Source organism: Bombus huntii, chromosome 14 (assembly GCF_024542735.1).
Source record: "Bombus huntii isolate Logan2020A chromosome 14, iyBomHunt1.1, whole genome shotgun sequence".
In the NCBI taxonomy this organism is placed as follows: domain Eukaryota; kingdom Metazoa; phylum Arthropoda; class Insecta; order Hymenoptera; family Apidae; genus Bombus; species Bombus huntii.
The window spans coordinates 7637044-7660695 of record NC_066251.1 but is presented as its reverse complement, the minus strand read 5'-3'; the positions used below and the strand labels follow the sequence as shown (position 1 = coordinate 7660695).

The following is a 23652-nucleotide window of genomic DNA, read 5'->3' as shown; positions in this document are numbered from 1 at the left end:
CTGTTTGCGTGATAATCAGAGAATTTTATTCGTTATGTTCCATTTTGTAGATTATAGTCGTAAAAATATAAATCTGCATAAATATTCGCAGTCTAGTTGTCGTTTACGGCTATCGCTTCGTGACAGGATTCGCGTCTCCCTCGATTCGTTTGACGAGAAATTCGCTGCAACACCGTAACCTACTCGATCCTCTCTCTCTCTTTCTGCGATATATGTAGTTCGCTCCAATAGGGACACACAAGTGGACTCACGAAACGGAAGCGAGTTAATGGTAGTGGGACATTTTTTTCATTTAATATTCCCTGTGCGCAACGATATATCCGTAGCGAAATCCCTTCATTTTCCATGCAGATCTTCTCCGTAATTTTTAACTAGTTGAAAATTACACGCCGCGAGATTATTGGATTATATTCCTCGTATGACTGCGACAAAGTAAACTTCGTTTTATTTTAGCTGTATTTTTACTTCCTGAGAGGGAGGTGGGATTACCAGTGACTGTAGGTTAGGTCAGATAATCCTCGGAGGATTAGCGATGTTTCTTCTAGCGCGAGTTTTAGGGGAAATGTTCGTCGCTGGATTAAGTATATACATACGTCATGCGTTATCAATGTTGCGCCCATTAACTCTGCTGTTTTAATAGTAGTAAAATTTATATAGATAATTCTAAAACCAAAAAGGCGGTAAAACAGTAATAGCAGCAGAAAGGCAAAGGGGAAGTGAAAAAGAAATTTGGAATTTCAAAAATGTTACGTCTGTTTTAATTTTTCTCTCTTCATTCTCTTAATAATATTACAGCTTCCTTTATCAGATTGTACACCTCTCTCCAACAATATCGACGTTCGATCCGAGGCGAACAGAATTTTAATACACGTATTTCCCTGTGTGTTATTTGTCTCGATGCTATCGTTTTCTGCTCGCAATCGATACCATGTACGTATCTATGCGGCATATCCGTAGGGAAAGATTCGGTTTAACTTGTGTCACTGTATGCTACTACGCTCTATCGGCGTTGTATCGTGGTTGTTTCAATGGGTTACAAGTGGGTTCGGGGAACGGAAGCGAACAAACAATATTACAGCGTCGAATCGAATTGAGGGAGTCAAGGAATAAAAGAGAATGAAATTAAAGCAAAAGGGTTCGCAGAATATTCTGCGCAAAGATAAAAGCAGAATTAATGTAAAAGAAAAGAGAACTGAGAAAGGTATTTATGACATTGTACAACGTGTGAATGTAGAATTGCCCAAGAATGTAATTCGTAAAGGAAGAAGATGATATTAGAAGTTGATTACAGGAAATTGATTGGAGAGATGAGATAGAAGAAGGATAGAAATGGAAGTGAATAACGAAAGTAAATTAACGGGGCGATGAAAGTATTTAAAAACCCCGAAGAGAGAAAGTGAAGAAATGGGAAGTCCTACAGATCAAAGAAAGATCTAAATGATCATAGATAAAGAATCTATTGGAAGAATAAGATGAAATTAAAGGGGAATGGTAGACGGTGTAAAAGAATTAGAAACAAGGAGAAAGTGAAAGTTCAAAGGAAGCAAATTATATGCTGATTCAATAGTGAAGAAAATTTGTAGACACCAATTATCGAGAACGAAAAGAATAACAAGAAGGGAGAAGAAATTAAATAACAATATTAAGATAGAAATCTATTTGTGGCGAAAAGATGTAAAGTAAAGACAAAGCCGACTAAGAAACAAGATTACAAGAGAGACGAATCTCTTCAAGAGATATTGCAAGAAATTATGAAATATACAGACATAAGAAATTACAAAACGGGACAGTGAGAGGAAACAGACGAAGATACGAGAGATCTCGTTTTCGTAGAGGAGAAGCTTAAGGAAAACGACACAAATACAAAGTTTGTAGAAAGATTACGTCGAATATAGAAAAAACTAGAAAATTAAAAATGGAAGAATATGAAGGAAGAAGTGAAGAATAAAAGAAAGTGTTAAAAATGTGCAAAAAGTGAGCTGAGAATGGAATGGAATGAAATTGCAAGAGGATCAATAAAAAGGAAAAGGCGAAGACAGGAGAAAACGCGTGTAAGGGGAAACGAAACGTGTGAAAAGAGAAAAGGGCAGATATAAGAATTGGCTGCGCTTTATTTCTCGTCGATCGAGTATCAGCCACAGACTCTTGGGCATCGTAAATGCGACTCGACTGATAAATGTATTACGATTCGTTCGCCTACTTTTTCCACTTTCTATTTGTCCGGCATAGTGCATCTTTGTCCGTGGATTACGAGAAAGTGTGCCCTTAAATTGCATTCTCCTCGATGGAACTCGTAACTGCAATCGAAAACAATGGGATTATCGACAACTCTTTGCCATTGCAATATAATGGTGTTGAATATAAAAATTGTATAAAAATTATTCGAGGAGTAACGACGTATTGTAATATTCTACTATACAGGTTGTCTCATTTTAATCGGCAAATAACTTCTGAACTATACATTAATCGAAAAAGTGTTTCGAATAAAACTTCTTTTGTTTCGAAGGAGACGTCTTGTGATGGCCACAGACCTTATCTAGATGCACGTGTCTTCGAAATATTAAGGTGACCATTGTTTTTTAAATGGAACTATACGTTTCTTATGCACCATCAGATACATTTTTCAATTATCTATAAAAGAGTGTACAGTCAATTGAGTCGAAAAATAACTAGTTTAGAAAATATATTAACTTCCTTCTTGTAAAACCTGGCGTATGAAAGACTAGAAAAGATAACGTGCTTCTACGTTCATGTTTTCCTGGTCTTTCATACACTCAGTTTGATGAAATTAACATTGAAATATCTCTGAAACTAAGCATTTTCAGATACAAATACCTTGATACTTTTTTGTAGAGAATTAAAAACTCTATCGAATGGTCTATAAAAAAATGTATAGTTCTATCTAAAAAAAAGTCATCTTGAGATCTCGAAGACGCCTCCACCTGGACAAATTTGATAGTCATCGTAAGACGCCCACCCTGAAACAGAAGAAATTTTACTTAAAATATCCTTTACAACAATGGGTACTTTGGGAAATAATTGCGTGGGAAGATTAAAAGTGGGATGTATACACAGTATATTCTGATTTCATTATACTCTAATATTCTATTCCATTTGTGGAAATGGAAATGGATGGGAATGGAATGGAAATACGAAGATAATTAAAAATGTGAAATCTAATAGATTTTCAGATTAAAGGTCGCTTCACGTAGGAATTATTAATTTTTGCTACATCATACGAGAATCTACGATATGGAACGTGTAATTCAGATCTCTGGCCATATCAAGCACATATTCGCGAAACAAACGCGATTCGTGTTTGCCTAATTGAGATATCAGGCAGAACAACTTTATACCCCGATTGTTTCATTTACAATTATAATTTATTCTGTGTTGGTTCATTTCACCGAAGAAAAAGTAGTGTAATTTGTAGGATGTTTTCTAGAAGACGCATTCTCCGATGAAGATCGTGAATAATGGTAAAAGCTTAAGACCGATGGAACTTGTTGATACAAGATTTAGTTCTATCATGGGATTCTGTGAGATCGTCTTCACTGCAGTTCATTTTTATGGACTAAACATTTTTTATTTTTTCTTCTTTTTTCTTTTTTTTTTTTTTTTTTAGAAAATGTTATTAAGTTGTGAGATAATCTTAGTTGCCATTAGCCAGATTTTCATTATTTGATTAAACTGAATTGTAAATGTGGGATCAGTTATGACAGATGATTTTCTATTCTTGTATTCTCCGGAAGTAACCTGCCACGAAGACATTTTATTGTACATTTCCGACCTAGATTTTCTAGATTTTATTTATTCCATTTATAGTATACAGTTGGCTTATATTACTTAACTTTTAAATTCTGTACTTCCTATTCTTATTTCCTCCAAAATTAACTCCCATACTAAAGTTTTATCCTCGCTTCTTCATCCTAATTCACCTGGTTAATTACACCATCATCCTCAATAATTAAAATTTGCAATTGTAAAAATGTATAGAATGTATAGAAATAAAAACATATATAAAATATAGCACAAATCACAATATACATTATGCTATTTAATACGTAAAACAAATTTCTATACGTAGGTTCTCTATGTGTGCTTATGAAACTATAATACAAAGCATGAACATCTATTGCATAAACATTTTACTGATCGATAGATTGCAGATTTGTATGCATTTATAGGGGAGGTGCAAAATTGCACAGAATACGCACAATGTGAAAACATATTTTAAAATACATAAAACATCCAAAGTATAAAGCTTTCTATAATGCTTGGCAGGTAAAACAATTACTTTTTTCAATCATACTGTCGAAAATATGAATTTGCACATATATATGTATAATTTACAATAGAAATCTCAGCCGTCTGCCAATTACGATTCACAAAATAATCCACGAAAGAATACGTCAATCACGGCTAATCCCGTAGTACCATTAACCGAAATAGTGACACGTGAATTAATAAACAGCAATCACGTAGCAGACACAGTGTCTCCATTCATCGACTAAACGATTTACAACCTAATCCATTCTTCCTTGGTACCGAATCCCAGGGAAGAAAGCGTCGCGCTTTTAAATTGTGTTTCCGCATCGGCAGTCCTGTTTCAATGAATAATTACTAAGGGACGAATGAACGGAAGTGGAAACGCGATTGGAGGAGCGGCGCGATAGCTCGGTGTGTTTCAAGCGGATTCGCGCAGCGTGGGAACGATTCCGCTCTGGATGAGCCGAGCCTTCGTTGACTCCGGGAGCCGTGGAATGTTCACCGGCAACTTCTTCCTTCTCCACCCTCTCTTCCTCTCTCTCTCGCTCCTCCTTCTTTCGTACCGATGGGCCTCCTGGTTTTATCTCGTCGTCGAGTTTCAACTGATAAACGTCGCGAAACGTCCTCTTGTCGTGCGTTTGTCTCGTTCAATGTTCTCTTGACATCTTTCTTGCTCTGTAGCGCAACACTTTGCGTCAATTTTCATGTCAGTTTTTACTTGTTATCTTCCAGGTACGTTCTTATCTGTGGTTACGATCTTCTCGATGTTCCTTCTATTTTAGTTTAGATGATTTAGTTGGGATTATTTCGTTACTTTAATAAGAAAATGGAGAGCGAAATATCGTCGGTGTTGGGTCAGGTTCTTTCGCGATTTTGTGGGATCGGAGGTTAAGTGCTTTGAACATTCTGGTCGATTTGTGGTGGGATACGTCAGTATTAATGAAATAACGGCTGTTAATAGCGTTTATCGATAATCTGGTACGTCAATTTTGCATTAAATCAATGTTAAAAGCGATGTTACTAGTAGTGAATGATGGAGTAATGACATCATATTAGAATAACGCTTAGTACCCTCTTATAAAATCAGTAAATTTTAAATTTCTGTCATTTATCAAGAAAACTACCGATGTTACATTAAGCTCAAATTTAATATCAGTAGTTTTTGATTAAGTTAATCTCAACATCCTCGTCATTTCAAGATAATCTTTTCTTGATTTCAAATATATCAGAGCATAAACTACAGTTCACAATCTTTTCTTTTTACCTTCTCTGTTGTTTGTATGCATGAATTGTGTATTACCTGAAAGAGATTTGCATTTTGGTTATTTATGATTTCAATCCGATTTATTCCAAACAAATAACTTTATTTAACTTATTAATTATCATTTAATACATACCTTAATCAACACTTCATCTTCCTGGAGCACGACCTAATCGAAACGAGAAAAGCGTTGGCAGGCCCAGCGAGACACGTTGTCGAATGTTCAGATAACCGGAAGTTAACACGCATTTCGATAATCGAGATTCCACCGCGTGTCCACGTATTTGCATGTCGCTTTACAGGGGCAATAAATATTTATTAGAATTTACGCTGCCTGGAATACGTATTCCCTGGAACGTGTCACGGAAAAATCGATATGTTCCAAAGTGGAATCTCAGTCGACATTTCCTGCGCAGTAAGATTCACTCATTGCTCGATTTTTCTTCTTCTTTTTTCTCTCCCTTTTCGTCCCATTTATTCCTATCTCGATATTACTGGAAGAGGGACTATAACAATAACGGTAATAATAATAAAGAAATGACCAAAGCCACGCGGCTGTTGCAGAAGCTATCGTAACTGATTAATATTTATGAGAATCGGCTATCTGCATATCGATCCCTCGGGACATTCGGTTGCTACCCGTAGGGATTTCCCAATGTATATTTACATCCATTACTTATTCGACGATGTGTCTCGCGATCTTTCGAGAAATAGAGCTGTCTGAATTTTGTCATCGGTATAAATTAGAGCTGAGACGCCCCACGACTCTTGCCAGGAAGTCAGCAACTTTGGATGATACGGCTAAGGTAACGGTTGTATATGACAGCATAGATAAAGCGTAATTTTGATATGTCGTTGATTCGAAATACTATATTTTATACGAAGAACACGATAAGTCGTATTATCCATTTTTTACAGGACAATTGGTTTTAAAATTCCATACCAATTAATCCTACGTTATCAAAATTCTCTCTTTATCCGATTTTCATATTGTACGTGTATTTCTCTATTCACCTTGTAATTTAAAAAATACTGCTCGGTTCTAACATGGACATAAGGCTCACAGTAAATGTATAACAATTCATAATCTAAAAATTATTTTATAATTTGGAAGAAATGTAAATTCTAAAAATTCGATTCCTTAATATTATTAAATTCAGCCATCAATGAAATAACGATTATCTACGCACATCAGTTTTCTAAGTGAATCATTGTTTCATCGTTTTTAAAATTGCACGAATGTTTAACGGAAATCGAGTGTTTTAGATGGAAAATATGCAAATGCAGAGAAGTAAGGCATATTGGTGAGAGCGGTGTAAAAGCCGCATGGTGTTACAAGCTCCGTGGAAATTGAAGGATGCCAGGGGAATGGATAACACGGCCGGTTGCGTCACATTCTCGTCGCGGCATTGAAAACGAGCAAAAGTACCGCGGGCCATTTAAGGTACTTGTCTCGTTGCGTTCCCGTTTTACCGTAAAGGTTGCCCTCTCGCAACATTCCGGCTAGAAGGTTCTTCAGGTGAACAAACGTACGCGACATGATTGAACATGTTAAATTTTAAGATCTCCCGGGGAACTCGACGAAATGCGGATTCTCTCTTTTTTCTTCCACATTCTCTTCGTGAAAAAGCGAGACCACGAAGACAAGACAGAAATTGTCTGCTACCACTTAAATGTACGGAACAAGAAGATGAAACAGATAGTTGCTTAATTATATCGACATAGTTACCAACGTAGGATTAAATATGAAACATCTAAGGAGTGAAAGGAAAGGTTACCTTAAAGTTAGAAAATTTCAGTAAAATAATAATTGTCTAACTAGATTCTTTTTCTTTAACTAGTATATATCGATAAAACTATGAATTTGTACAAATATCCACAATCTAGTGATCATTTTCTATGGCTCCATCGTTAGGCTCACAATTTATTTTCTCTTAGGAAAATTGGTGACCATCATCGACGTAATTTAAATTTCAGAGAGTCAAATACGAATCTATTTAATTTCAATTGTTTAAAGAACATTTCTATACCGTATTAGCGAATACTTACAAGAAACGCTTATAACAATATTACTTAAAATAACACTTGACCTCAAACGCTAACTTTATTTCTATATAAAAGACACGAAACATAGGTTCTACAGTTAGCGAACAAGTCGAAGCTTCACGAACAAAGTATTAGGTCGTATATCTGAAACATCAAGAACTTTATAAGAGGGAGTCAAGAAGTTCTTTTTGACGCGGACAGGACACTATCGAGTCGCGAAAAAAGATCGAAACGCGGAACGTTATAACAGAATTATGAACTCCGTACAACATATTCATACAATATTCACATTCAGCGAAGGTAGCGGCGTACAACGTGAACTATATCGCATAGTGCGTCACGTGCGTTGCTTCCTGCAATCATACCGCACGTTTCTGCTGTTTAACATCCCCAGATGGACACTAATCTTCCGTTTTGGGTTTACGGGGACCGGAAATCGTTCGTGTCGCATTGTACATTCACCGAACTACTACCAACATATAATGTCGTGTATAGATATCATATTTCGCGATATAATATTGTAATTTGGGGTGAAACTGGAAGGGGATAGTTCTGTGGTATGAAAGGAAGGATTTGTCGGCTGGATATCGCACATACCATTTTTCTCTATTTTTATGGAATTTGGAAATGGTTCTTTTGGGATAGGAATTAGGGATTTTATAAATGGACCGAAAGATTAATCGGCGTATAGAGATCCTTTTTTCTTTCACTGGTATAGAAATCGATCGATTATTAAAATGGAAGGAATTGAATGGTCGTTTAAATTTAAATGTACGTAGAAATTTTAAATTATTATATATGATTGATGATCATATATGATGATATTATATATCATTATGTTAGATAATATTGAAATCCTACAATGGTTAAAATGTTTTATACGTACGCGGCTCATCTTTAAGATGAAAGTACAGTATAGGTACATTATCATTTTTGTTATAAAAATAATTTCAAGTATATAATATTGCGTACATATAACGATTAAGACAACCTTTTATCAGCGATAATTAAATCCTACGGAGTCAAACTTTCACATCGAAAATCGCTCCGATTGTCTCTACCCTATCGCTCTACTCTGATCAGGAACCATCGATTCTCAAAAATGTTTGATATGAAACACGTGTTTGCACCGGATGCGCCATAAACATTATCATCCTCTCTCCTATAAGGATAGTTTTAATACCAACATAGTTGGGCTTCCGGGTGCACGGATGAGGCTTTATCGTGGTACACGATGTGTTACGAAAGCTCGTTCACGAGGAGGTGCACTAAATTGCTTCTTAATTGCGCGCCACGAACTTGCTTTAACGTGTATACACGTGTTTGTTCATCCTATGTGCATAAGCCACGTATGTGCGCGTCTATACTTACATAAGCGAATAAACGAGCAAGAGGGACACCGAGAAAGAAACAAAAGAAAAAATGAGAGGCAGAAAAAAGGAGAATCCGAGACAAGGGCTGGATAGAAGGTTAGAAAGAGAAAGAAGAAACGCGTATGCAAATCTGCTGCATCCTTTGGCGCACAACGTGCGAGCATCGGCGTATACGAAGTTTGATTGTGCTTATGTGATCGTGATTGGTCGCTTCAAAGGCGTGGGAGACAAAGCAATTACGACGTCAGGGCTGGATCCAATCTGATACGCTGTTCTGATTATATTGTTCATTTCCCTGATGAAACTGGCGTTATCCTAGAAACCCGGTCTATGGACTAGATTTCGCTTAGTTAATACCGAGATTGATCGTTTGAGAATCAGGTTTCAGGAACAATCTTGCTTTCACAGTGTTTGATATTATTTATTCTGTGACATGTTAATTGACGTTTCAGTATTCGAAGCACGCGAATGGGCGTTTTGTGTGAGTTAATTACGTTGCAACGGATACGTATGGCACTGGAGTAACCTCGTGAGATTCGAATAGTATTAAATAAATGACGTAGAAATAACAACCAAAGCCATTTTAGTATATTTTTAGATTTCTTATATATGTGAACTTATCGTGATTATATAGATTGCAGTCGTTTAATTTGTGTTCGGTATAATTAGACTCATATGTTTATTAATGAAGCCACGAGCCGTACTTCCGCTGCGTATTATCGCGTATTAATGACTTTCTGACTTCCAGGATGCGATTTATCGTTATTCTCTACAAATTATATTGCCATCGAATTGTCTACTGTCTATATATACAAAATTCGAATTTTCGATAAATATAATTATAACAAAGTAGCTGGCATAGTCTCTTAAACTAGAAACTTATATTTCCTTTATATCAGTTCCTATTATCCTACGTGAAATAGTATTACATTAGAGTAAAACGGTCGAAAAATAATCTGTAGGTATATACGTAGACTTCATCGTCAGGTTGATCATTCACTTAAAAAAAAAAATTTCCGTCGTTAGCATGACAACGACCTATTAATGGCGTGATTGTAATCAGCTACTAATTCAATCGCAGCAACGGACTAACAAGCAACGATAACAAGTACCAATAACTATCGTTAGTAACACACTACGTTAACGAGAGATAATAATCGATACAATTACAGAGAGAGGTGATCGTACGATTCGCGTAATATATCCAGGTAATAAATTAAGTTATATCGATTCAACTGCAATATTGCCTCTTTCCATCTTCATAAGCAAAATGGTACACGATTGCGTTACGTCTTCTTCTATTTCATTCGCGGTACGTAGTAGTTTCTGCGTTTGCGCTTCGTTCAATTCGTTCACGGCGCCGGCGTTCTCCCTTTTTCTCTTTTTTCAGCGCATGCTACTTCTACGATATAACCACGGTATAAATATTCATGAATTTCGTGGCTCTGCTCCCCCTCAGTCATCTCTGTTTCACGTCCATGTCATTTTCCTCTCACCCGTTAAACGCGAACCCGTTTCCCTCCGCCTTTCCATTTCTTTCTTTTTCCCCCTTTTTTCCGTCTTTCTACTCATCTCGTGTCACACCAGCACCCTTTATACACAGCTGCCAAGGCTTCCCCGAGGAATGGTTTGTGGTAATTGGCTCACGGAATCAGTCATCGTACTCGTGTATTTTATTTCGGCTTTGCTGTATATTGTAATAGCTTCTTCTTTTTGGGGTAACTCCGTAGGACTAGATAAGGGGAATTCGCTCGAAAGCAACAAATGTTCTTTGCTTCTGGATATTTGGAATTCGTACATTTCAAATTTGCAATGCTAATAACTGCAAGCAGAGAAACGATGTAATGGAACGAAGAGAGTTTTGAGGATTGCAGATCGGAAAATCGTAAATAAAAGAATCAGAAATGCAAAAATTGTAGATCTGAGAATTCCAAACTTAATGACCTCGACCTTAAAATTCTTCTACAATACCAGAAATTTTCTAGCGTCAACTGGTAACAATTTTTATTAATTCACAATCTTTTCCACCAATGCTTTTCAAAATTTCTTAGTTGTAGCAGTAAAAATTGAGGAACGCAAAAGTTGCGAATCTAATAATTACGAACTTTGAATTCCCAGAAATTCCAGGAATTTTTTAATATCAACTATTATTAGTCGTAACATTAGAATGACAGTTCTTCCTTCTTAGGAATGATAGCGTTACATCGAGAGAAGATGGTCGTGAATTTTCTGTAAGGAAAAGGTTTAGATACCGTTTGCATTGTCGTGTCGGTGGTCACGGATCGTCGATCCTTCCGGTCCGGCTTTCACCGTTAAGGCTCATCCTGAATGCTCTTTCGAGCGAGACAGATTGTTCCAACGCTTATTGTTCTCGTGCGACATAAATCAAGCAGGTTGATCGAGAACACTACTTCTGATCGTGAATTCCTTCTTCGAACTTAAGTGCACTGGCTTCTTTGGACAGACGTCTTTGTTTTTCTCTTGCTGTTTCATACCAATCCTAATTTCCTCGCCAATTATTTCTTCCCTCTCAGCCAAAGATATCATCGCTTCGATAAAGTTACATTGTATTGGTATTATTAAACGTTAAATCGAGCAAAATTTATCAAGCTTTAATTCACCTTTGGTTCAAACTGCCAACCAAATGACGAATAGAATGTGAAATGAAATTATTCCGTAGGAAATTGACATTCGTTGCAGTAGCAATACGTTCAATCTCGCAAAAGGAATTCGCGATCAAACGTTTGTTCCGTGCGCGGTTAAAGAGATTGATCTTTCACAAATCATTTATACAAACGTTTGAACATTTCCGATGTTTGATTTTTCGCTATAGAGGATGTTAGAAAATTATTTGTATTCTGCGTTGAACGACCATAATCCGAAAAATCTCAAACCGAAAGGTCAGAAAATCTAAACATCCTAGTTTTAGAGATGTCGACATAAAAGAACCACAAATCTGATATTCTTATATTTGCAAATTTGTAAATCTATAATAGAAATCACAAATTTAAAGTCGAAGATCTAAAATTGTCCTTCCTGGTTATTCCTATATGCGAATAAACTAAATAATCAATAAAATTGTATAAGTATTCTTCCATTGTAATACAAAATCTGTATTCCTACTGTCGTCTTAACAACGTTTCCTCGGTATTTCTCGAAGCAAACATTTTTTCTTTTGCATGCCAATTATGATGATTCAATAGCGTCGAGTTGTCAAAGAAACAGGTGTCGGATGCATCCGAATAGGCGTGGAAGGGACAAACGTAGGAAAAGTTGAGAAAATAAGCGAGAACGAAAGCGCCGTTTTAACCATCGCCGGTAAAACGAGAAGCTCTTTTATTTCTTCTGCTTTCTCCTTAATTAGCGAGCTACCCAGCCGCTAATTATTACGTTACGTTTGCATTAGGCGGCATCCACGACCTGACTCTCTTACACGTTTCACGTTTCATCCAAATTCGTTCTTTGCTTCCTTTTCTTTCTTTTTACCAAATTTTCTTCTTTTTTTCATCGTGCTTCCGCTTTGACAGAAATAAAAGCGGAGGCACAAAGACGAAAAGTTGTTCAAAACGCAAAGAAAACCCTTTGAAAGGATCGCTGTAGTTCTTGTTTTTTACGACACATCGTCGGTATAAAGGGTTAGACAATATAAATTTGAAGTACAAAATTGAAGAAGTAAAATATTTATTAGCTAAAAACGATTTGAGGATTTATTTAACATAATCGGTAAAGACAGAAAAATATTGGCGGAATATTGGTGGAGAGTGGTGGAATATTGCAATTGCAATAAAAATGAATAATAGTTGTATTAAAATAATAATTACGTTCTCTGGAAAAAATGATTTACGGTGAATCTTTTATCAAGATTTATTATTGAAAGATTATCAAACTTCAAATGGAGAACAAATTTAATTTTATCTCCATGGATTTATTAAAATTTCACAATGTATTAGCAACGATGATGAAGAACGATTCAAAAACTCCGCGTTACCATTTGTTATTAGATTTACGTAATCATACAATAAATTCAAAAAATATTCCTCATTTTCCATTTTTATTAACAGTTCATTAATCTTTTGCGATTTATTGCGGAAGGAAAGTATCGCATTGTCATGATTTTTAATTAAAATAGCTACTTCGTTTCGCTTTGTTCGTCAAAGATATTTCATTTTTATAGCCAAATCGTCGAAAAGTATTATCGAAACCATATTTTCATTTTTTTATGTAATTCCTTTTTTATATAATAAGGGAATTTCAGAATACAATTTCTTTGTCTGCAAGACCTGCGATATTTAAATGCCTAATAAAATTACCATGATTCTTAATATGGCGTTTAACTATTAAAGTAAGCAACTACACGTGAAACCGCGAAGAACGAGAAATGCGTTACGGGAGTAAGAAGCTTCTTTCTGTTTATTTAAATGAAACTTCACGCCCGCGAGATTACACGAACGGTCTACAGCTGTGATAATTAAGCAGAATCTCATGAATATTAAAGAGACAGCGTACGCATGTGCACTTACTATGTATGGAGTAGGCAACGATATTCATTGAACAGAGACAAGGAGCAAAGTTTTCAATTAACCAACTTTTATCTCGAGTTATTGCTTATCAAACTTGCTGCTGTCTGTAAAACTCGTATTTTCCTTCGCATAAATTAACTGTGAAAATATTCCAAGAGTAACGATCACGCATCCCTGCATATTGTATATGTTGTATTTCACCGCATTTTTTAAAACACGAGATATGAAAATTGTGTACCGCATCGGAGGAGGGTCACTGAATCGAATGAATAAAATTTGCAAAACAAATAGTGAAACGTGCCATCACTTTTGTAGGAAAAAAAATTCTCAGTTAAATTAGAAGTATCTTTTTTCTACAGTTTTCTAAACTTTACTATTTTTAATTGGAAAATTTAACAGAAACTTTTATTTCATTACTAGTTCGTCTGTAGATTTATCGTTATTTATTACGAAGTCTGACATTGGAAGCCTTTTAAATTAAAGGATTTACTTTGATAGTTGATATAATGTCGATGCAATTGAATTTTCAATAACCCTTTTCGAGTATGCGGACTTGTAATTCAGGCCAAACTCAAACCCATGTGTTGCGACGGCAATAAGTTGAATAATAGAAAGGGCTTCTCCGGAAAGCGTAGTAAAAAGATTGTACGGAGAGCTTTATTTGTAGAAGCACGACCTATTTCCAAGAACTTAGAAGAGAATATATAGGCCGTTAATTAATTGTTAAAGGTGTGCTAGGATTAAATTTGAGAATTGGGGCATTTCCTAAGTTCCGAAGAGTTTTATTTCTTTGCATTGAGCTTCTCTGTGGAACATTCTACAATTCTACAACAATTCTACAACATGAAAATAATTAACCTAGATGTTCGAAAGAGTTGAACAATTTCATTCTCAGACCTCTAAATCAATGATCCTTCATTAATGATATTTCTATCTGCGAAGATACCACGAATGGTGCCGTTTTTTTTAAAGGAAGAGGAAAATTTGCGCGATGAAATAGTTTGCAAGTCCTTAATTGCGTGTATTAATACTGATGAACAACTTATCTGAAGTATCCGAATTGATAGAAGCGAGAACACGTGAAAATTTACACGATGCACGAGAGAAACACGATAGTCTACAAGTTTTGAATCGTATCTATTAATTTCAATTTTTAATTCAACTCTGCTCGAGTGCTGTAAACAACTAATTTGAAAGCTGGAAAATCTGGATACTCCTGTACGCATAAAACATCAACTTTTCCAAGGCGTCATGAATAATAATTTTTAGCTTCCATCTGCTACAAGCTTGCGTAGTATCTATTAAAAACACGATAGATCATATCTATCAATTACAATTTAACTTTCTCAAGTAGAGCAATTATTTTCGAAGAGAATAAAATTTACATGGCGTATAAAGAAATGTTGACAACTCCTTGATCGTATTAATTCTAATTTAACTTTCCTCAAGGTTTCACCGACCTAGATATCACCTTCGTCGCGAAACCTTAGTGTAAATCATGCTCTAGTCGATCTCTATTAAGAAAAAAGAACCTATTTCCATTAATGAGATTCGCGCGAATAAAAAATCCGAACGTATCGATGGGTTCGATTAGCGAAGATATTTTTCTAGCTAGAAATCTTTCGTGTCACTAGAAATTCTGGAACGCTCTTTCCTTTAGCTTTATTCGCCGATCGATGCTTCTTTTCTAAGAGGATGTGTGCTCCATTGAGCAATGCCGTGCAATGGCTCTGCGGAGGCTCGTAAATACAAATTACATCGGCATTATCCACCCTATTCTAAGATAGCAGGAATCTGCACTGAGATATTGCCGCATAGATTTCGGAATTAATGTGCCAGTAATATCTGCAATCTGTCCTTATCCTAATACTTCAGAACCTTCGGGAAAATATTCGCGTTCCCTTAAGTACAGTGATAAATCTGCGTATGCAGAAATGATAATATAGCGAAGCTACGTTTTGCAGGAATTTTGAATGTAAAGCTGGATTTGGTTAGTTCGGAGTGTCGTTTGCGGAGCGTAGAATGTTATCTGAGAAAATTAGGAATGTGGCCAAAAATTTCATTCTATATTTTTTATCTATGTTTTCGTAAGAAAAGATACGCGTATAAAATATTGGGTACATAAAATATGTAAAAATATAGAATATGCAAATATGTATACAATATGTAAAGTATAGGTATATGTAAAATATATGAGAGATAACATTTCTTGGCCAATTTTATCATAGATAGTGAAGAGATACTGAAAGAGAAATAAAATTCGATACTTGTCCGCGATTCGTAAGTTTTCATAGATATTAATTTAACTTTATTTACTTAATTTCTTGATTTCTTTTAATTCTTTCCTTCAACGTTGATTTACAATTGATCGTTCGAAACTTACTTTCTTAAGCAACACTAATTTATAATTTACAAAGAATAATTATTAATCGTCGATTTTTCATCTTTACTGGCAACCAAATGTGAGATCAGAAACCTCGTTAATTTTCTTTGGATAATCTACTCTCCGCACGAATATCCCTGTAAATTGACAGTGTAGCAAGTTTACACTTGGAATCCCTTGGCAACGAGGTACAGGCGAACTGGTGAAGCCAAACCACGAAATTTACGTTTCGCGAGGACGCGCCTCTGTTTCAAGAATTATCATCCATTCTGAAACTTCTGACAGAAGAAGGATCCACCATAGCAACTTGCATTCCAACGGTGAAAAAGGAAATGGTGGAAGAACAAGCTTGCCAGAATATACGCGTCAGCTTTCCGCTGTTCGCGCAAAAATGGAATTTCCTAATGAGATTTTTCTTCCTCCAGTTCTCAGCATCATTTATATCGTCCTCGCGAATCGAATTTACATTTACCTCGAACTTTGAATTAAACAAGTGCAGAAAATTTCGCCCGTTAATTTCTATTAGTCGAAACAGTCGTGGAAAATCCAGTTTCACAGTGAAATATGGAATGAATCATTAGGAGAAGCTTCTACGGATTTGAAAAACGGAGTGATTCTATGATTAATTTGTGAAGATGGTTTTAATTCGATTTCAACGGATTTCATTTTGTGGATCTAATTGGAAACTTACGAACTCCGGAAATTTATATACATTAAATTAGTTGCGTTATTTAGAACTTTGTGTACATTAAAAAAAAAAACGGAAAAAGAAGGAAACAGAGTTAAAAGAAAAAGAATTTAATTTGAAAACTTCCAATCTATACAGTAGCACTTCAAATTCATAACATTTATAGACTAAGGTAGTTTCGTTTAAGGAATTTTGGATCTTTAAAATATATTTTAATAATGACAATTTTAATTAGGAAGTTTTCGGCTTTTGAGATATATAAACTAGCGTCTCTTAAATTTTCACTGATTTTTCAATGAAATTTTTTGAACGTATTTACTAAAACAGAATTACTCTTTCATAAAATGAAATTGCTTGTTTTCTTTTATTGGCGAAAATAAATGTTTATTTTATTTTAATGTTTGTATGCAATTTGGAAAGGAAAGAAAATCGCTGTTTTGCCGTGGCTTCAGCTGCGATCCTGTAAATGAAACTGTCATCTGCCGAACGCTCCCTCCGTTTGACAAAAGGGATCGGCAAACCAGTATATGTCCATTTCGGAATTGAACTCCAGGGGGTCGTGCATTAGAAATTGCCACGGCTCGGAATAAACGTGACAACTCCAGCTGTTTCTCTATAATAAACGAAATTACTCGCTCATTTTGCATCCAGTCTGTTTGATCTAATGTTTGTTCCTTAATTTATTCTAATTCTGGCTTATCTCTAGCTTCGCAGAATTGTTCTTAAACTCTTCTCGTTTACGTCTTTTAATTTGTTTAATTAATTCATTTCGATCTTCCAATCTGTGTGTGTAATTATTCTCTTTTAATCGCAATGTGATTGCAGCAGTTTCGTAGTATGAAACTTTTGTAGTAACTAAAGATTCTAGTTGAATATAGCTTAACTTGAGAACTTCTTTCTGTACCATTATCTCATTCAATTGTTTTAATGTGTATCTAACAATAAGGAATTATTATGTTCGTAGTAATAAACAGTTATTTTCCAAATTTGATACTTTATAACTTGTGTGTAAATTTGAAATAATTTCAATTAAAAATTAGTACTCACCTTTTTTATATTCTATTTGCAGCAAAATGTAAATTCGCAGCTCTATTGGCATTGTAATAGTGTCAACCAAATCCACCGTAGTTAAAGAATTAATTGGCAAAGCCAAATTAACTTGTGTCACCTGGATTATAAATATTTTAAGCGATTAAATTATTGATATGTTTATTTCCAAACATAAAATCGAACGGAATAGATTATATCGAAGAGTACAAAAATATATTCGTATCACTTGGATTATCAATATTTTGAACGATCAAATCATTAATTTATTTCTCTTCGAATAGAAAATCGAAGACAATCTATTGTTTCTATTGTTATGAAATTATAGATATCTTAATAATACACTTGACCATTGGCTCATGATTTCTTTCTCGATTTTCCACTTCATTTATTTTGTTTATTTATTATTTAGTTATTTTCCATACTCCTTTGTATATTACGAATCTTTCTTATGATCAAAAGCATTTATTTATCTATTTATTAATTTTCCATTGTGCTTTGTATTGGCAAGAAGCCACCATAGACCCATAGATGCCGTGTCTCCCTTATGACTAAAGTCACTAACAGTAAGGCGCGTAAATCAACGAGCAAACTTGGTTGAACGCAACGAGGATTTATCGAACGTGTCCTTTTCCCTGTGTAATGATAAATTATGACGATCGAATATCGAGTTCCATCGAGGGGGAACGATGTGTATGTACATACACAGTACCCTTAATAATACGAGGGACCGTAAGCCTCGAATTTTTAGGGGATGTTTATCCTGCCATCGCTGTAGATATCCGTTGTCAAAGCTCGCGCTCTAAGGGTTACGTTTGGACGATAAACTAGAATTGTGAAGCTTAAAGCAAGAGTTTATCAACCTTTCAACGTAACTCTAAATACTAATAAGTCTTGCGTGTTATTAATTCACATTGTTTCTGCATGATTCAAAATATATAATAGTAGAGAAGTTTATATGAATAATTACATATTAATAGAATAACAATTACAATATTAATGCAATACCAAAAGAGCGATATAATATTTGCAAATGGGAGTGTACAATTTATAAAGTATTTTAAATGAAATCTATATAAAATTTAATTCGTGTAGTCTTTGCGAAAATAATTGCAGGAGTTTTTGCTTTCTAGGATCGTTTCACAAAAATATACCACTTGCAGACACTCTATAAATCTTTGTTCTCTCCGCGAGAAATATAACTACAGCTTTCACTTGTTTATTTTCCCATAGAAATGTTTTATATCACAGAGATTCACGCTCCATAAATCGTCTTCCATTTTCTTGAATCAGATTCACCTCGAAAGAGAAAATCAACTGTACTCGATAACAGGAGTGAGAATCATAGTGGTGTAAGTTCATTCCTATTCCTCGTGAAATAGTAGTCTGTGTTTATTGTTACAAAAAATCCATTATATTTTTCCAAATCATTTATCCAGGAAGCAAAGAAGGGGATAGAGTTCAATAGAGTGTAAATAAGAACACAGGCTAAAGTTACACTGATGTATGTCTAAGGAAATTTGCTAGTATAATATGGTTTAGTACTAGAGCAGAACCAAGGAAAAAGTATTGAAGGTGTAAAATAAGTTTTAGGAAAATAACTACCGACATAGATCTGTAAGTTTAAACATAAACGTACAATAGACATTTAGTCTAGCTTATGATAAATATTATTATTACTATATCATATTTTTCCAAATCACGAACGTGTCAAACGCAGAGCAAAATTACAACTTAATTAATTATGAAACTAAAGGAATAATACGTTTGAAGATTAAAATGGGTAATTATAAATCCAGAACTTGAAAATCTTGACCTACATCACTACGATTTTCAGCCTGCCATTTTCTGCAACCTCCACTCATATTTTTATCGTTAAAAGAATTTAGTATCAAGTTTTTTAGCACCATTCTACCTTTTTCCTTTCCAAAATCGGTGCTCGCAATTTAATCATGTTCAAACAATCGTTAACGTCATCGTTAGATCTCCCAGAACAGCCTTCCATTGGACACAGCATTAAAATGCTCGCGAAGATTATAAAGATTTAGTAATTAAACAGAGTAGACTTAATGCTATGTTATCCAGGCCTCGTAAAGAGAGAACCTTGAATGCAATGTTGTACGGGATTTCACCCTTTGTTGCTTTTAATCTTTGACGTACCACCGGCAGTTCTTCGTTGTAATCTCTACTCCGTAATCAGATAATCTACATTTAATTAAAGGGAAACTCTTGATTGAAGAACAGCAATTAACTAGGGACATTGTGCGAATATCTATAGTGATGTAATATGACGCATTGTTACGTAGCCAAGGTGATATATTCCGGGGCAATAGGAAAATTGCAAAACATTACTGCAGCGGAAATAATAGTGTACGTTGGAGAAAATGTGTGAAAACCAGATATGTAGATCGTCCGGAGTTTTCTTTTTTATTATCTGTTGGAATCTTGGTGATAAGTGGAAATGGTGAAATCGCAGGGAACATTGTATTCTCATCGTTATGAAACGAATCAAGATGGTGAAATGGAGTACATGATGTAATATTTTTTTGTAATAATGAGCAGTGACATAAATTCCGTTAATTTTCTGTAACACCGTGTTACGGGACTTGCAGGTTTTACGTGCTTCTGTATCTAGATACATTAAATTTTATTCACCATTGTGGTACAATATTTCAATAGCGTAACATTAGACACATCAGTACCGATTGAATCGACGATTTATTCGTATCTATTATTATTTTTATATATACATATTTTATTAAGTATAAATTTATAGCAACTATATAGCAAAATATATATGATATATATATATATAAAAATAGAAATAAAATGAAATAAAGATAAGAAATATATAGGAAATATTTGATATAACAAATATTATAGTATAGTAAATTTTTAATTATTAAACGTATAGCAAATTCAATTTTAAGCATAAGAAGTACTTCTAATATCTCAAAATCCAAGCTCGTGAAGTATCTTTTATTTCCTCAAATCCAACTTTAATAACAGAAAAGAAGATCGTCTATACAATTGAAACCCAATAATAAGGGAGAATTATTTTACGGTAGAAAATCGTTTCAATCGTTTAATTAGGGGGTGAAAAGTGATTGCAGGAACGTCAAACGGAGATTCGTATCAAAGCTCTCGCGCCATGACCGCGGATTCTTTAAACAAAGATGTTGAGTGTCACGTGAATTTCAGATGGTCCCTTTATTCATCCTGGGAACACAAGCTCCGTGAAGGACCACTCAGAAAAATGAGCGCAGCCGTAGAAAACGGCGTGGAGACCTCGAAACCGCGCGGCGTTTTCTCGAGGGCATTCGCTAAACGGGCGCAGCCCTTCGAGGAAGGTGAGTCTTGCAGGAAAAAAAAGTGGTATATGGATTACCATGGTGCACATGGGGCTTTCTTGGTGATTGGTCGTTGCTATTTCATAAAGCACAATATCGTAGAGGATGCAGCTGAAACTGACTTTGAAAGAAGTCTCTAATCTTCTAATAAATTGCTTTTAGAAAAGGAGTGAGTAGCTGGAGCGGGTGAAAGGTTTAAGAAAAATCGTAGAAAATAGCATTTTTAATAGAAAGATGCTTTAATATACGATAACACTTTACAACTTGATCGGTATCTCCGATCTTTTTCAAACTTCAATATATTGAAAAGTGCTTCTTAAAGAGGTAAAATATCATTTTGAGAAGTGTCGCAGAAAATGAGAAACACTTTTTAATTTGTATTAAAACTAAACCTTAACCTTGTTTAAAACTAACTAATTTTTGTTCAAATGTTTAACAAAAATTCCTGTTGCTTGTTCTTGTTTGTTGAGCGTGAGTCGGACATAAAAATTTGAGTACTGCAGCAAGGTTTATGGTAGATTTCACAGCTATAAATCGTAATTGAAGGTATTACAGCGAAGTTTCAGAGATCTTAGAACTCTGAAAATAAATTAAAGTTGTATAGATGTTTCCATGTAATCTGTATTTAGTGCTTTTCTTTATTTATGTTTTTTACGGATATTGCCACTTTTTATTCCTTAAACCTTGGCAAAAAGTTTTCGATGAGATGTAACAACGCTGATCTAGTCGATAGTAATTATATATTGCCAATAAAAGTGCTATTTATAAAATTACCTTTAACTTTTTATCATATTCTTTCAGTGAAGTTTATTTTCGTTATACTAGCTCAGACAAGTTTATTTTTATTACAATAGACTAACTTTATTATTTTTTTTTAATACGCACTATGGTATTTTATATTTCGAAACATTCTTGATCTCTATACAAGTAGAAGTATAAAATTATTACTAATTAAAAGCTACTCAATTATTACTAACTGAAGATTAGTGAAACTCTCAGTGAAATTACAATAATATTTATGATACCATTTACATTAGGTCTTCCGAAAAATTTCTTTCGTTTTATAGAGAAATAATGGATGCATAACATTTTCCGTTTTATATTATTTTATCGAATTACGTATGATCCATTTTGTTCTATCAAAATAAAGATCACAACGTTCGACAGATTAGGTTTCATGTTTGTATAAAGATGCGTCGTTGTAAAAGACGTGTCTGTAAAAGATAGACACTTTCCGGACAACCTAATCGCAATAAAAGGGTTAATCTCCTGTCTGCAAAAATAGTACGAATCTGCACGCGAAGTTAAATAAAAGCTGGCTATTTTGTCGAGTATATCTCGACGTATCGAATAGGTTTCATTTTCGAGGAAAGATCGTAAAGAATATTCCTCCGGTCTGTGCGGAGGCGCATAATATCAAGCTATCCCATATATCAGGCTAACCCCTTCGCGGTTCCCTGCTGGTCTCATAGCGACCTCGTGCTGGAAGCGCACTTAACGTGCTTGCGTGTTTGCACGTAGACCTATATACCAGCTGGGAGGGTCGCCTACGTCTACGTAAGCCCTTTATGTGCCTTAATGCACATACCTGACCGTAACCCGATGCGTGTACTTGCCTGTCTTAACTCTCTGCAAACGTAAAACCATCTCCTCCAAAGGAATACGAAAAGATATTAAGGCGGACAATCAAGCGGATACCACGATTTTTAAACATCTTTCACTCTCTAACGAACGAAAACGCAGAATTTAATGTGAATATCGGACGGAATAGAAGGGAAATATTACTAAAACAAATCGGAACGATTAATTGATACTTTTCCAGAAATTTTTTAAATTTACAATTTTTCTTTCGTACAGGTTTTATATCATAATCGTTGATGAATCCTGTGTTAACTATTCTATGATTATATGTAGTATTTTTAATCACGATAATTGTTTGTTCGACCAATCGCGGGGAGACGTAGTCGCTAGGAGAGACGTCAAAGGGAGTCGTAAATTCCCGTTACGATTATAACGATCGACACCACGACTTGATCGATCCCCTGATTTCCGTTGAGATAATAGGAGTGATTGAGTTTGTATAACACTGTGATTCACAGAATTATAAATTATATATTTCCAACACTTAGATTACACTGATGAGCATAGATAGATAGATAATCACTTATCGCACGAAGATAAGATAGATATGTACGTTAGAGCAGGGCTCTTATAATTGGATTTAATGTATTAGTGGACGTAGCACTATAAGATATTTAGGAGAGGAAATGTATGCTCGACAATACCGAGACCGACTCTCGCGTTATGCTTAGACTGCCCCGATAGGCGTTAGCGTTAGACTTAGTGGTTGACGTTTCCAACGATGTAGAAGAACTGAAGTTGAGTGACGATGCTGTGTCGGAGGAAAGCTAGTGATGGGTGTGTCTAGCGCACAGGACCATCCGATTTGTTCATGACATTTTAGGTCAGGAAGTGAGGGCAGTATACATTGCCTCGGATTGGACAAACGAAGGTTGGTGGACTAGGAAGGGTCTTACCGCCCTCGATAGAAAGTTGCTAGTAGGAAGCATCGTACGTGAGAAACTAACTTTCCCGTGTCAAGCCGTAGTAAACAATAGTCTTTGGAAACTGATTTAGAAAAGACATTTGTTGGGTGTGAAGGACCTTAGCAGGCAAGTGACTCGGGTTTATGACGGGTGCTTAAGGCTATTGAGG

The 23652-nt window shown here is 35.1% G+C and overlaps 1 protein-coding gene across 19 annotated transcripts in view; it reads left to right on the top strand.

Annotated features, from left to right (window-relative positions):
- LOC126872768 (kazrin) overlaps positions 1-23652 on the top strand; it is a 139450-nt gene that overhangs the window by 56963 nt on the left and 58835 nt on the right. The window contains exon 2 of one of the 19 annotated variants that reach the window (XM_050632910.1): positions 20789-20937. The exons of the other annotated variants lie outside the window; for them this stretch is intronic. Within the exon in view, the coding sequence (XP_050488867.1) occupies positions 20844-20937 (94 nt within the window). The 5' untranslated portion in view covers positions 20789-20843. The remainder of the gene's footprint in view (positions 1-20788; positions 20938-23652) is intronic. 19 annotated transcript variants of the gene reach the window in all.